The sequence below is a fragment of the Macrobrachium nipponense genome, chromosome 27 (genome assembly GCF_015104395.2).
Source record: "Macrobrachium nipponense isolate FS-2020 chromosome 27, ASM1510439v2, whole genome shotgun sequence".
Classification (NCBI taxonomy): Eukaryota; Metazoa; Arthropoda; class Malacostraca; order Decapoda; family Palaemonidae; genus Macrobrachium; species Macrobrachium nipponense.
Genome location: NC_087216.1, coordinates 72,669,333 through 72,681,825, shown reverse-complemented (window position 1 = coordinate 72,681,825; position 12,493 = coordinate 72,669,333). Strand labels below are relative to the sequence as shown.

Sequence of the window (12,493 nt, the reverse complement as noted above, 5' to 3'; positions counted from 1 at the left end):
TTGGTGCTGTCATAAATGATCTTATGCAACTGGTATTTAAAAACTCAAAAATAAAAAAAAATAAAAAAATAAAATGGCAACTTTTCTAGAGACCAATGCAATTAAATTTCAGATCTTAATCATAAATTCAAAACTAAATTGAAGTTACAAAAAAATCACCTTCAGACTGGGACTCCTCTTTGGGCTTACGACCACCTCTTTGTCTGGCTCTGAAAAATGGAAGAAAATCAAAATTCTGACATGAACAGCACAAAAGTTTATACACATTTACTTATACATAAATCAAGTGTTTTACATTATTACAAACAAGTTTGACAGTAGGCAGTCCCCGGGTTACGACGGGGGTTCCAATCCTGAGACGCGTTGTAAGCCGAAAATTGTTGTAAGCTGGAACATAAAAAATCCTAAGAAAATCTTACTTTTGGGTGAATTAAAAACTATGTAAACTGCAATCTTATTGCATTTTTCATTAAAAAACTTTCAAATATTGATTATTTTGCAATTTTGGTGTCATATTTCTTCAGCGAGATCAGCTTTGTAGCGTCGTAACCCTGGAAATAATTTGATAAATATCATTGAAAAGCACTGTAACATCGTAAGCCAAACCCGTCATAAGCCGGGGACTGCCTGTACTGGAATATCAACTTTCAATCTAAACTCATTTATTTCGGCAACATATTGGAAAATATCAAACTACAACCAGTCCCTAGTTATTGGCGGGGGTTCCGGTCCCCGGGGGTGCGCCGATAAGCGAAAACTGCCATTAACCGAAACTCAAGTGATTTATGGCGCCAATGACCGGTTATCGGTGCCATAAGCATCCTTATGGTGCCAATAACTAGAACTCGTCCTGTTACGGCACCATAAATCGCCAATTTTATAAAACCGGATCGCTGAAAACCAGAGTCCGCCAATAACCCAGGACTGCCTTTATGTATTTTTGTATGCCAACTGAAGCTTCTTGACTTAGCTGTACAACACTCCACACAGAATATAGGCAGCCACGGGTTACAAAGGGTTTGGCTTAGGACTTTCCGAGGTTAAGGCGCTTTTCAATTATATTCATCAGAAATTATTTCCAGGGTTACGACCCCTACAACACTCATCTGGCCCAAGAAATATGACACCAAAATGCAAAATAATCAATATTTGAAGGTTTTTGGGATGAAAAATGCAATAAGAATGCAGTTTACATAGTTTTCAATGCACCCAAAGCATTAAAACTAAGGTTTCCTTAGGATTTTTGACAATGTTCCGGCTTACGACGATTTTCGGGTTACAACGCGTCTCAAGAACGGAACCCCCATCATAACCCATAGACTGCCTGTATACTTATACAATTTAGGCCAAAGGCCAAGCACTGAGACCTTTGAGATCAATCGGCGCTGAAAGCAAAATTTGAGTAAAAGATTACAAAGGTATAACAAGAGAAAAACCTTGCAAGTGGACTATGAAACAATTGTTAGAAGAGGGTGGAATGTAAGATGGAAGAGAGAAATATGAAAGGAAGTACAGTAAAAGGAATGCAACAGGTTGCAGCTAGGGGCCTAAGGGATGCTACAAAGAACCTGAAGTAATGCCTACAGTGCACCAAATGTGAGGTGCACTGATGGCACTAACCCTCACTGGGAGGACTCCAAGGCACAACTGTTAATACCTCATATAGTCGCTTCATTTTATTACTAGATTTTAGTCTGAACATTGAAAAAGAAAAAAAAAAAAAACATTTCAAAACAGAACTTTACCTTTTCTTTTTGTTTTCTGCATCCTGTGTCTCTATTTGCTTCAGGAGAAACTGACTGTAGAACTCTGATTTATTAAGAAGATGCATCAACCTCTTGTACCTAGCATTAAGAAAAGATACAAAAAGACAATTGAATTTTCAAGAGTGTGACGCTAATTTCCCATATAAGGGTACTCTGATTTTCAGCAAATAAGGCTCAGAAACCACAAACAAATTTTAAACCAATGCGGCATCTTAAAGCCTAAACTAAAGTTTAGATATACATAAATAGTACAACATTTAATGAACCTAATGTTATGGTATCACTAAGACTACAATTTATGGTATCCCAAAGACTAAAATTTAAGTCAATCTAAACATGCACTATCATCTAACCAGCCTTCAGTACTTGATAAGCATTACTGTACCAGTCTCGGTCCCTGAAAAAAAGGAAAATGACAATACCTTCTCTCTTTCAGTTCCTTTTCATCTTCCCTATGTTCTTCCAATTCCTTACAAATCCTTTCTTCCTCAGCTAAACTCTCCTTTTCCATTTTTTTTTCTTCTGCTTCGATCTCTGATGTAAGTACTACTTGGTTTTGCGTCTCCCATTTGCCATTGCTATTTTCTGTAAGAAAATGCATGGATGTCATGAACAAAAAGGCTGACAACAAAAAGCAGTTCTCTTGAAAATATTAAATATAAATCGTACATACAACTGAGCCTGGGATTTCTTTTAATGTCCTGAAACTGACCAAAGAAATGGCTACCTTTGGCAGAAAAGAGTGAAGCACAGGAGGATGGCAGAAAATCAGGATTGCATTCAGGCATGCTGACAGTGCTAAAATTTACAAGATAGTTGAGATGATGGTTCTGGAACTTCTGCAGACTAAGGAAATGAATAGAGGCTCATTTTCAATAGAAGTCTTTGACAGTTATGACAGCCTTACATAAATAAATTTCTTGGATTCAATTGAATATTGAATTTAGGCCAAAGGCCAAGCACTAGGACCTCTGAACTCATTCAGCACTAAACCGGAAATTGACAGTAAAAGGTTTAACAGGTGTAACAGGAGGAAAACATCGCAGATGCAATATGAATCAATAGTTGGGAGAGGGGGGAAAGTAATATGGAAGAAAGAGAATATGAAAGGAGGTACAGAAAAAGGGACGAAAGGGGTTGCAGCTGGAGACTGGAGATGTTTATAGCAAGGATACTAAGGAGTGAAAGAAACAGTTGAGAAACAGCTCAAAGGAAGGTCAAATATTATATTACTACACTGACGGAGTATGTACAGTTCAACCTGAAACGTCTTTTGTGACAGAGAGAAGACGTAGGGAAGACAAATAGGGGAGAGGCAGAAAATTTTAAGTTTCTACAAAAGTCTGTACATAGCATTCAAGTCACGAGAAAGTAAGACTTATTTCCACCAAGTGATTTACAGCAACTTCCTTAAATTATTATTATAATGGGAAAGGAGTTTGAAAGATTGGAATGTGGAACATAGAATTCAAGGGAAAGGCCAAGTTCTGCACTAATAATCATTAGGAGCGGTTGAGGAGCAAGTCAGATGGAAAAAAAGAATATAAAGAGAGGAACAGTACAAGGAATGAAAGAGGCCTAGGTAGGGGTGTTGACAAGAGCCTAAAGTACCACCCTACTATGGCAACTTCCTTAAACAATCATAACATAACATGTAAAGACTTGGAATAGATGGCCTAGCACAACCTACTGAAAACGGGGACATCTTACCTCCTTCTGAAGCTTCAGGAGTCTGGTCGCGTGATAAGCCATGAGCATCCTCTGGGTGGTCGGGGCTAGCAGTTGCTGGACGACCGGGCGACAAGGATCCGCTGGACATGGATTGTCTGTCGTCTTCAACAGAGACAACCTCTACAATAGATAAAAAATAATACTTGAATTAGGCTCAGCATATCACCTCTCAGTTTTCAAGTGGCCCCCCGAAACAAATTTCCATTTTGTATAGTACAGACACCACCCTGGTCACAAATGAGTTACATTCCAGACAGCCGATTATATGCTGAATTGTTCATTACTTGATTACTGTACTCTTCATGCCTATTTTAGTACAGTATGATATAAATCAAATAGTACAATACACTGAATCCCCCCCCTATTAGCAGACTCCAAATTCGCAGACTAACATATTCGTGGATTTCTGTCAGGAAGATACATGGCCCCATTATTCGCAGAAAATTTGCCTATACCAGGATTTTTCTATGAGAATATACACAAATCCAATTTTCTTTATGTTTCAATGTAAAATGCACTCTTTTGTGATAAAACTATCAAAAAAACCAGGTATAAAAATTCTTAAGTGGGTTTTTCTTGAGTTTTAGCTAACAAAATAGGCAGTTTTACATGTATTTATATGGATTTCAACTATTAGCTGGTTCTAACTATTCGCAGGAGGTCTGGTATCCATCCCCTGCAAATATGGGGTGGACACTACCATACGTTTTTTCTATCTAAAAAACAATGTACTGTACATAAAGAAGAGGCACACAAAACAAAATCTGAACTTCTGGGTGGCAAAGGGGAGCGCTCTGAACACAATATTAATTTGTGATCCCATTTGTTTGCATCTCCGAATGTTTGCAAGTTAAATGTTCGTAAGTAGGGTGGTTTTTTTCTATGCATACAGTAATGGCATATATACAGGACTGACTGCAAAAGTATCTAATTAGTGAAATCCAAAATCTAATTAGTTAAATCCAAATGATCCATAAAACATGATGCTGGTGTAAAAGTAATCAAGATGGGTTTTCCCACTGCCTGAAAACTAACTGGACCCACAATTCCTTTATCCACTGGTTTACATACTTCCTTTATCTACTGGCTTTACATATATGTTTTTTTTTTTTTCAGGAACACAAATTATTAAAGCACTCTTCCAATGTTTGTTTGGTTGTATGGAGTTTTTACGTTGCATGAAACCCGTGGTTATTCAGCAATGGGACCAACAGCTTTATGTGACTTCCGAACAACGTCGAGAGTGAACTTCTATCACCAGAAATACACATCTCTCACTCCTCAATGGAATGGCCGCTCTTCCAAATGGTCGTATAACTTCTGACTGCATCTACTGAATTGAATATGTATAGAATTTATGCCATAGGCCAAGCAATGTGACCTGCAAGGTAAATAGACAGTAAGGTGGTTTGAAAGGCGTAACAGAAGGAAAGCCTTGCAGTTGCACTACGAAAAAATAGTTATAGAGAGTGGAGTCGGATGGAAGAGAATATGAACGGAGTAACAATAGAAGGGTTGAAGGTAGGGTCCTTAGGAAGGGACGCTGCAAGGACTTGACTGCATCAGTTACAGAATATTTCCACTGCTATCTCAAGTGTTTAAGAAACTGATCTTCAAACCTAATAACATCCTTGATTCTAAAAATCACTAAATTTGTGAGCATGCAAGATACTCTTTCCCTATTTGAAAAATCCAAGGAATTTAATTGTGAATCTTATAAGGTGAAGGTCAACTGTACTAGTTTAACCTACAGGATACTGTTTTCCATAACAAAAATCCTACATAACAAAAATAACTACTGTGCAGTTATTAAATTGTTCTTCCCCACTACTCTAAAAATTCACTGTAATTTTTTGGAAATTGCATCGAATATCTAGTGCAGGCAATGGATATGAGGCTGAAGTTTAGGTATGAGGCTGAAAGCATCGTGTCATTTTCTGGCATCAGGTTTAATAACACCGAGTTTGCCAGGATTTTAACTTTGGCCACAACTAATACGGAAAATAGTTTGCCATGAGTAGTTGTGAAGTCTTCTGATCTCAAAATGTTCAAGCAATGAGAAAGTTCATTCCTGCTATCAGTTTTATCTGCTAGTCCTAATACAGTATTCATTTATCAACTTTCCTTTTAGCTTGTTGCCCTTTGCAGGCTAATATCCTTCTGGAGCCTTCTTTGGTTTATAGTCTGACTGTTTATGAGGGTTTCCAGCTGAAGACTTCAAGAAAGAATGAAGCAAATTACTACTGTTACTTCTACTGATTGTAGTAGTGTAAGTAAAATGTTCTGATGAATGAAAACTTCATTTGGTAAGGAACTGTAGTCAAACCGAACCTCGACATTCTCTTCTCTACACCTTCAGGACAAGACAGTTTTCTGGAATGTTGTGAGCATAGTGAATAAGAAGAGCAGTTGTCTGAAACATCATTAACAGAGAACGTGAATAAAGGAGAGAAGGGACCATAGACGTTTATGACGCTACAGTTCCTCACCTGATTAGGATTTCCTTTGTCTCTTACTACCATTGCTAAGACTCCTCCAAACACTACTGCTCAAGGTGCCTGCACAGATCTCCGAATTGTACCACACCTCACTTACACCACAGTCATCTCTGATACAGTCTCCACAGATTTGGGTCCAGAGCACTTTCTTTCAATCACTTATACCCAATCTGTAATGGAGTACGTAATTTCGGCCTAAGGTCACGTGCTGGGACCTACGAGGTCATTCAGCACTGAAAGGGACATTGATGATAGTTGAAAGGTTTGAAAGATGTAACAGGAACATAACCTTGCAGTTGCACTTTGAAAAAACTGTCAGGAGAGGGTTGAGGAAAGAAGATGGGAGAAAAAGAATATGAACAGTGGTATACAGTAGTACAAGGAATGAACAGGGTTGCAGCTAGGGTCGGAAGGAACACGGCAAAGAACCTTAAGTAATGCAATGATGGCTCTAACCCCCTATAGGGACCAAATCTGTAACCCTTCATCATCCCTTTTTACGGTAAATCGACTTTTACATGATGGAAATAAAATACATACCTGCATCTTCTTTGAGGGTGGTTACAGGCATCTTATCTGTAAAGATAAAACATATTATTAGGACTTTTCAAAGAAAATTATAGCATAACCACCACCCTATCAAAGGATCATTTCTGTGAGAGAGAGAGAGAGAGAGAGAGAGAGAGAGAGAGAGAGAGAGAGAGAGAGAGAGAGAGAGAGAGAGAGAGAGAGAGAGAGAGAACCGAATCATATAAAGTATAAACATTTTAAGTGTGCCTTATAATACAAGCAATGTGTTATAGCGTAAGATTGGCAAATGAAAAAAAACCATACCGTATAACACAGTTAAACAAAAATTCCACATACTTCTCTATAAAGGTTATAAGGATTTGTCAAGAGCTTCAGTGGGTTTAGCCTTGACTTCAATGTCATTGACACTATATAGACTCCATTTTATTGTGCAATGTGTCTCCTCCACACAGCTCCATAATATTGCTCAATATCATCAGTCGCACTAAGGATTTCAGACACACATCATGATGGACACTGATCTTGGTTTAATCGGAACTACAATAGCCTGCTCCACTTTTCTTGTAGCCTCTGGGTATTTTTCCATTATACTTTTTCAACAAGATCTCATGTGCGCTGTCTTTCTTTTGTCAGTCACTGTAGTCTTTACTTTTAACCTGCCACAGTACAGGTAAATCCCTGAACGTAGTACGATTTTCAGTTGGAATTGTCGATCATCCTACTTGCCAGACATGTCAATGGTAAGAAGCACACTGACAGGATATTGTGCAATGTTACCTTTACACTACTAAGTATGTTCGTCTTTTTGATGTCATCAATATAGTATTATGTCATTCTGCAATGCTAACCCTATACTTTTATTACTTCGTACAAAACAGAGAAATTTAGATAAAGAGAAATTCATTGTCTCTTGTATGTGGTTCCACATTCATCTCCATGGGGGTGGTACTAAACAGGGTACAAAGCAAGAGTAAATTTCTCACCATCTTGGTAAAAACCCTAAAATTTTCTCACAAGTAATGCATTAGTTTATAGAGGCTAAATACTTATAGTCTTTTCAACACTGTTTGGTCACAAAATTACATTAATAAAAATATCTCAACATTCCCCACATATAGGCCTAGGTCTAAACATGAACAAGAGATGACAAATTTTCCATTATTCCGGTAAAATCTTCAGTGAAAAATATTCATGAAGCTGTCTCCATAAAACTTTACCTTAGTTGCACATGTGTGGGGAATGTTAAGATATTTTTATTAATGTAATTGTGTGACCAAACAGTGTTGAAAAGGATACAGGTATTTAGCCTCTCTAAACTAATGCATTACCTGTGAGAAAATTTTAGGTTTTTACCAAGATGGTGAGAATTATTTTCACCGTGCAGTGACAATATCCACTTCCTTAATTTAGATAAAAAAAAAAATGCAAGGGAACAGTGAATTTGCAACCCTAGTTAAACTGTTGGATTACCAGTAAGATCTGATTAGGTCAGAACCTGTCATTATAGGAGAGGTCATCTTGATTTATGTGAGGAACCTGTCCCAGTCGATGACTGACAGGCATCAGGCATCGACTGTGACAGGTTCCTCACATAAATCAAGATGACCTCTCCTATAATGACAGGTTCTGACCTAATCAGATCTTACTGGTAATCCAACAGTTTAACTAGGGTTGCAAATTCACTGTTCCCTTGCATTTTTTTTTTTATCTAAATTAAGGAAGTGGATATTGTCACTGCACGGTGAAAATAATTTCGCACTTATTCTCACCGCACGCTCTTTTCAACCTTTGGCCAACAGGAGTCGCCATTTGCGCAGTGAAAATAAATTCAAAATATGTCCACCTCCTAAGTGTTACCCGAACCTGTATAGCTATGAAAAAATTGTCAATTATTCTCACAGCAGGCTTTTTTTTTGCCATTGCATTTTTTAGCAGTGATTTTATACTGAAATCAGCAGTGGTATAGGTGCTTTTCAAGATTTGGGGACAGGACATTTCAAGATAACTCAGACACCAGGCAAGTAGGCCCTGTAGCAATCCTGATGGTTATGAAAATCCATGGCACTTCCAGAGTCTTTGATGAATTAGCTGTAGAACTCTGGAAGCTACAGCCAAGATCTCTGTCTGTCTGTCTATCTTGTTTTACCAATTATAAATATCGAGTGAATAAGACCCGGCCAGCGTGATGATGGATCGTCCGTGATTGTTTATCCTATTTAGGGTAAAACATCACAGCAGGCCAAACAGGCCACCTACATTCAACGCTTGCCACCCTCCGAAAAATTACATTATAACACGTCCTGACACCGGAGATGGGCATCAGTCGCGACTTCTTGTTGGTGAGAAACGGAGCTAAAGACCTCTACTCTCCTTTCGAAGTAAGTATTTTCTCCAAAGTTAGAAATTAAGGCCAAATTTTAAGATTTAAACAGAGGGCAGTGAAAAGGGTGGCTACGGCAGTGGAAATCTCACCAAAACGCTTTAGAAATTTTTACTTACAACTCAAAATGTTTCGAAGATTGACGCCATCTTGATGTTTACGGAGTCGCTTGTGTCAACAAACTTCCCATTTCCTGTGCTAAATCTGCACACCACTTGTACCCATAGACGCTGGGGCACTTTCATCACAACAATCGTAAACCAACCTCTTACCAGCACTTATTCAAGGGGACTACGGCATTCTTTGCGGCGTTTTGTGCTCTTCAATTGTTTATCAGTGTTGTCAATTGGTATGTGTTTACCCTCCAAACTAGGTATAAGACTTACACAAAACCGGGGAAATAAGTGAAATTAGCGTATCTATTTGTATTATATATACGTACATATTACAGCAATTTTATCATTACTGCATTACTATGACAACTAGAATTCATCGAAACAGTTTGTAAATGCATCGGCGTATGTATAACGCTCCACTAGATTGGCAACGATGAGTCATTTTTCCTCACGTCGTTCTGCTCGTAAGTATACATCTAAACATTTGTAATTTTTTGGGGGTTAATTTGTTGCAAAAAAGGGATAATAGACATGAATTAAATAAACATTTTGAAGTAAAGTTAAACTAAATATTGAGTAAAGTAAACAATTAAGGGAATAAAGCTTTGCATCTCATAATCAGTGTTGTCGTCTGCTGCTCGTAACTGTGTTTGCGGAGTGAGTGCTTAGGAACCAGGAACCACAGCGTGGTTCAAGTGCACTGTGGAGTGAAATTAAGACCAAAATGTGTATTAATTACATCAAATAAGCATTGTGGAGTTTCAGTTGTGATGGCAGTAAGGATAAAAACCACCGATTACAAGGTAAGAATGAATTCAGTTCCAACCATAACCCCGGGAATAACAAGTTTCATACTTTCACTAATATAGGCAACAAAATGTTGTTTTATTGTGCTGATTACAACTGCAATCTTGAGTAAGATCAATAAACGTTACATATATACGCTAACATTGTTCAAATGAGTGCTGGGAAGGCTGGGGAAAGACGGTGGCCGTCAATGATGAGAACCTTCCATGCAAAACGTAGCCGTGATGAGGGTTGGCCTGTAAAAATTTCTAAAGCGTTTTGGTGAGATTTCCACTGCCGTAGCCACCCTTTTCACTACCCTCTGTTTAAATCTTAAAATTTGGCCTTAATTTCTAACTTTGGAGAAAATACTTACTTCGAAAGACTTTGGAGAAAATAGTACTTACTACTTCGAAAGGAGAGTAGAGGTCTTTAGCTCCGTTTCTCACCAACAAGTCGCGACTGATGCCCATCTCCGGTGTCAGGACGCGTTATACCTAATGTACTTTTTCGGAGGGTGGCAAGCGTTGATTGTAGGTGGCCTGTTTGGCCTGCTGTAATGTTTTACCCTAAGCAGAGATTTACAACGAGACATGTTTCAGTTTGTTTACATTCCCCTTGAGTCCCATTTTCTATTCCTCTTTTTTTTTTACAATCTCTGCTTCTGTAAGCAGATAGCTAAACTCTTCATATTTATGATGTGTCCCATGATTCAATAGTCAATATTTGATCAAAATCAGCGAGCTTATCTTAGACTACGCAATGCAGTGAATTCGGACCTCTAAATGAAGGATGACCGTCGTACCTGCCTAACCCAACTTGGTACGACATGCCCTGACTCTTAGGGGAGGGGGGGCAGTGCCTTGGCACCGTTGGACTCCCCAAAAAAGGTGGGAGCCTAAACCATCCTGGTCAGCAACTAAAGTAAAAGATTTGAGCTTTTACCAGCGTCTCCTTCGCATCTGGTAAAACTGATGACGACTACCGCCGCGGCCTCTACCCTAAGGTACCATACTGGGCCTATTGCCCGGCCTAGTTTCTGAGCAATAGGCCTAAATACAGGTCTAATAGCCATCTTAAAAGTCTAAACAGGGCTAATAGGTATCTTATATAAATATTATCAAATCATAGACTTAAATAGGTATACTAAACGAAAATATAAAGACGAGGTAAAGGTTGGCGGCGACTTGCTGACAATACTGAAAGGTAATTAGCTAGACCTTACGTCACAGGAATACAGGGCTGAAAATGGGGGGCTAACTGTAAGAGGAAGATGTTAATAATAGGTGATAATAGCTAATAATAACATAACAATAATTATAATAATAATGGCTACCTAAGCCACGTTTCGAAGAGGAACCCAAACACAACCATCCAGTAGCGAGGTCTAGCTACCTATAAACACACAAGTCTGCCCACGAAACAACGTTATAATTCGCCTCTAAATCGTCCCAATGGCGACGACGAAGCCTAATCTCACCAGCAGAAGTCGCGGGCGGGGGGTGAAAGTCGCTCAATTTGGGCGGCGGGCGTCGATGTTGCTGTCTGAAGAGCGGCGGGAGTTTTAGACTTGGGAGGTTGGGGTTCGCGCCTGAACTGCTTCTCCCGACGACGGAGCAGCCGTTGAGAATGTAAACATTGGCGACCGGCTGTCGTACCTTCTTCGCAAAGTCGTCGTTTTTTGGGGGTACGGCGATATCTTACGCTTGCCACGACATGAAAGTGTAAACTACCAACATGCTGATACACCACCAGAAGCGTAACTAGGGTTACTGGCGGCCAGGGCAAGCACAGAAAATGGCGTGCTTTTACATGGAATAAATCTTAAGGTTTCTGGATCTGCACCACAATGATTCAGTTGGCAACATTAAGAACAAGTTATTATTATTTACTGCCAGAGGGTATACTGAGTTTACTGGTACAAGTTAACATTATTTTTTACCAGAAGGTATGATCATGAAGTTTAGTGATACCAACATTATTGAGGGAGATACAAATGTTTTACCATCTGCACAAAAATAAATAAATTAAATAAGGATTTATTATTTGTAACTGGTCATTCCCTAATAGCCCTTACCACTCAAAGAACTTTCCTTGAAACTTAATAAAAAAAACTAATTTGTCAGATTCTGAAACTGCTTAGATTTAACATTTAAAATGCAACATTAATTGTAAAGGAATTAGAAAAAATAAAAGTTGATGGCAATTATATTTGGACTCTGCGAGACTTTGCTGAAGCAAAATTATCAATAACATCATCAAAGTTAATGAGTTCTACCTCTTCACGCTCAATACAAGAAATGCCAGGGAGTATAGTCTATCCTGTCCCAATGAGGCTCTGAGATAAGCCATAATCAGTTTCAATTTACTGAACGAACATTCACAGCTTGCAATTCAAATTACTACTGTGATCATAAGTTGGATTGCTACTCATAAGTTGAGGAAAGCATTTTCATGACCATATAGTATAATGAATTGGATTAACTTCTCTAGAATGGAAATCTGAGCATCCGTTCTAGTTGCCAATAGCATTCTGCAGTCTAAGATTTCCTCATAAAGTTCATTACCATCCAAATCACTGCTGTAGAATTCGCCAACATGTAAACAGTTTTTCTTCATTCTCTCGTCAGCCAGTCTTCCTGAGCTTTTACTTTTTTTAAGAATATGTTCTACATCTAGCAGAAA

The 12,493-nt window shown here is 38.6% G+C and overlaps 1 protein-coding gene across 2 annotated transcripts in view; it reads right to left on the bottom strand.

Moving 5' to 3' along the window:
- Positions 1-11,473, bottom strand: part of LOC135201086 (lymphocyte-specific helicase-like) — a 47,103-nt gene extending 35,630 nt beyond the window's left edge. Inside the window, exons 1-6 of one of the 2 annotated variants that reach the window (XM_064229975.1) lie at positions 11,289-11,473; positions 6,536-6,571; positions 3,477-3,617; positions 2,189-2,351; positions 1,746-1,844; positions 160-209 (exon numbers count right to left, since the gene is read on the bottom strand). In XM_064229975.1, coding sequence (XP_064086045.1) covers positions 160-209; positions 1,746-1,844; positions 2,189-2,351; positions 3,477-3,617; positions 6,536-6,566 — 484 coding nt within the window. In that variant the 5' untranslated portion in view covers positions 6,567-6,571; positions 11,289-11,473. Of the gene's footprint in view, positions 1-159; positions 210-1,745; positions 1,845-2,188; positions 2,352-3,476; positions 3,618-6,535; positions 6,572-11,203 lie in introns of both variants that reach the window. The other variant, XM_064229974.1, reaches the window with a different exon arrangement.
- Between the last annotated feature and the right edge of the window lie 1,020 nt (positions 11,474-12,493).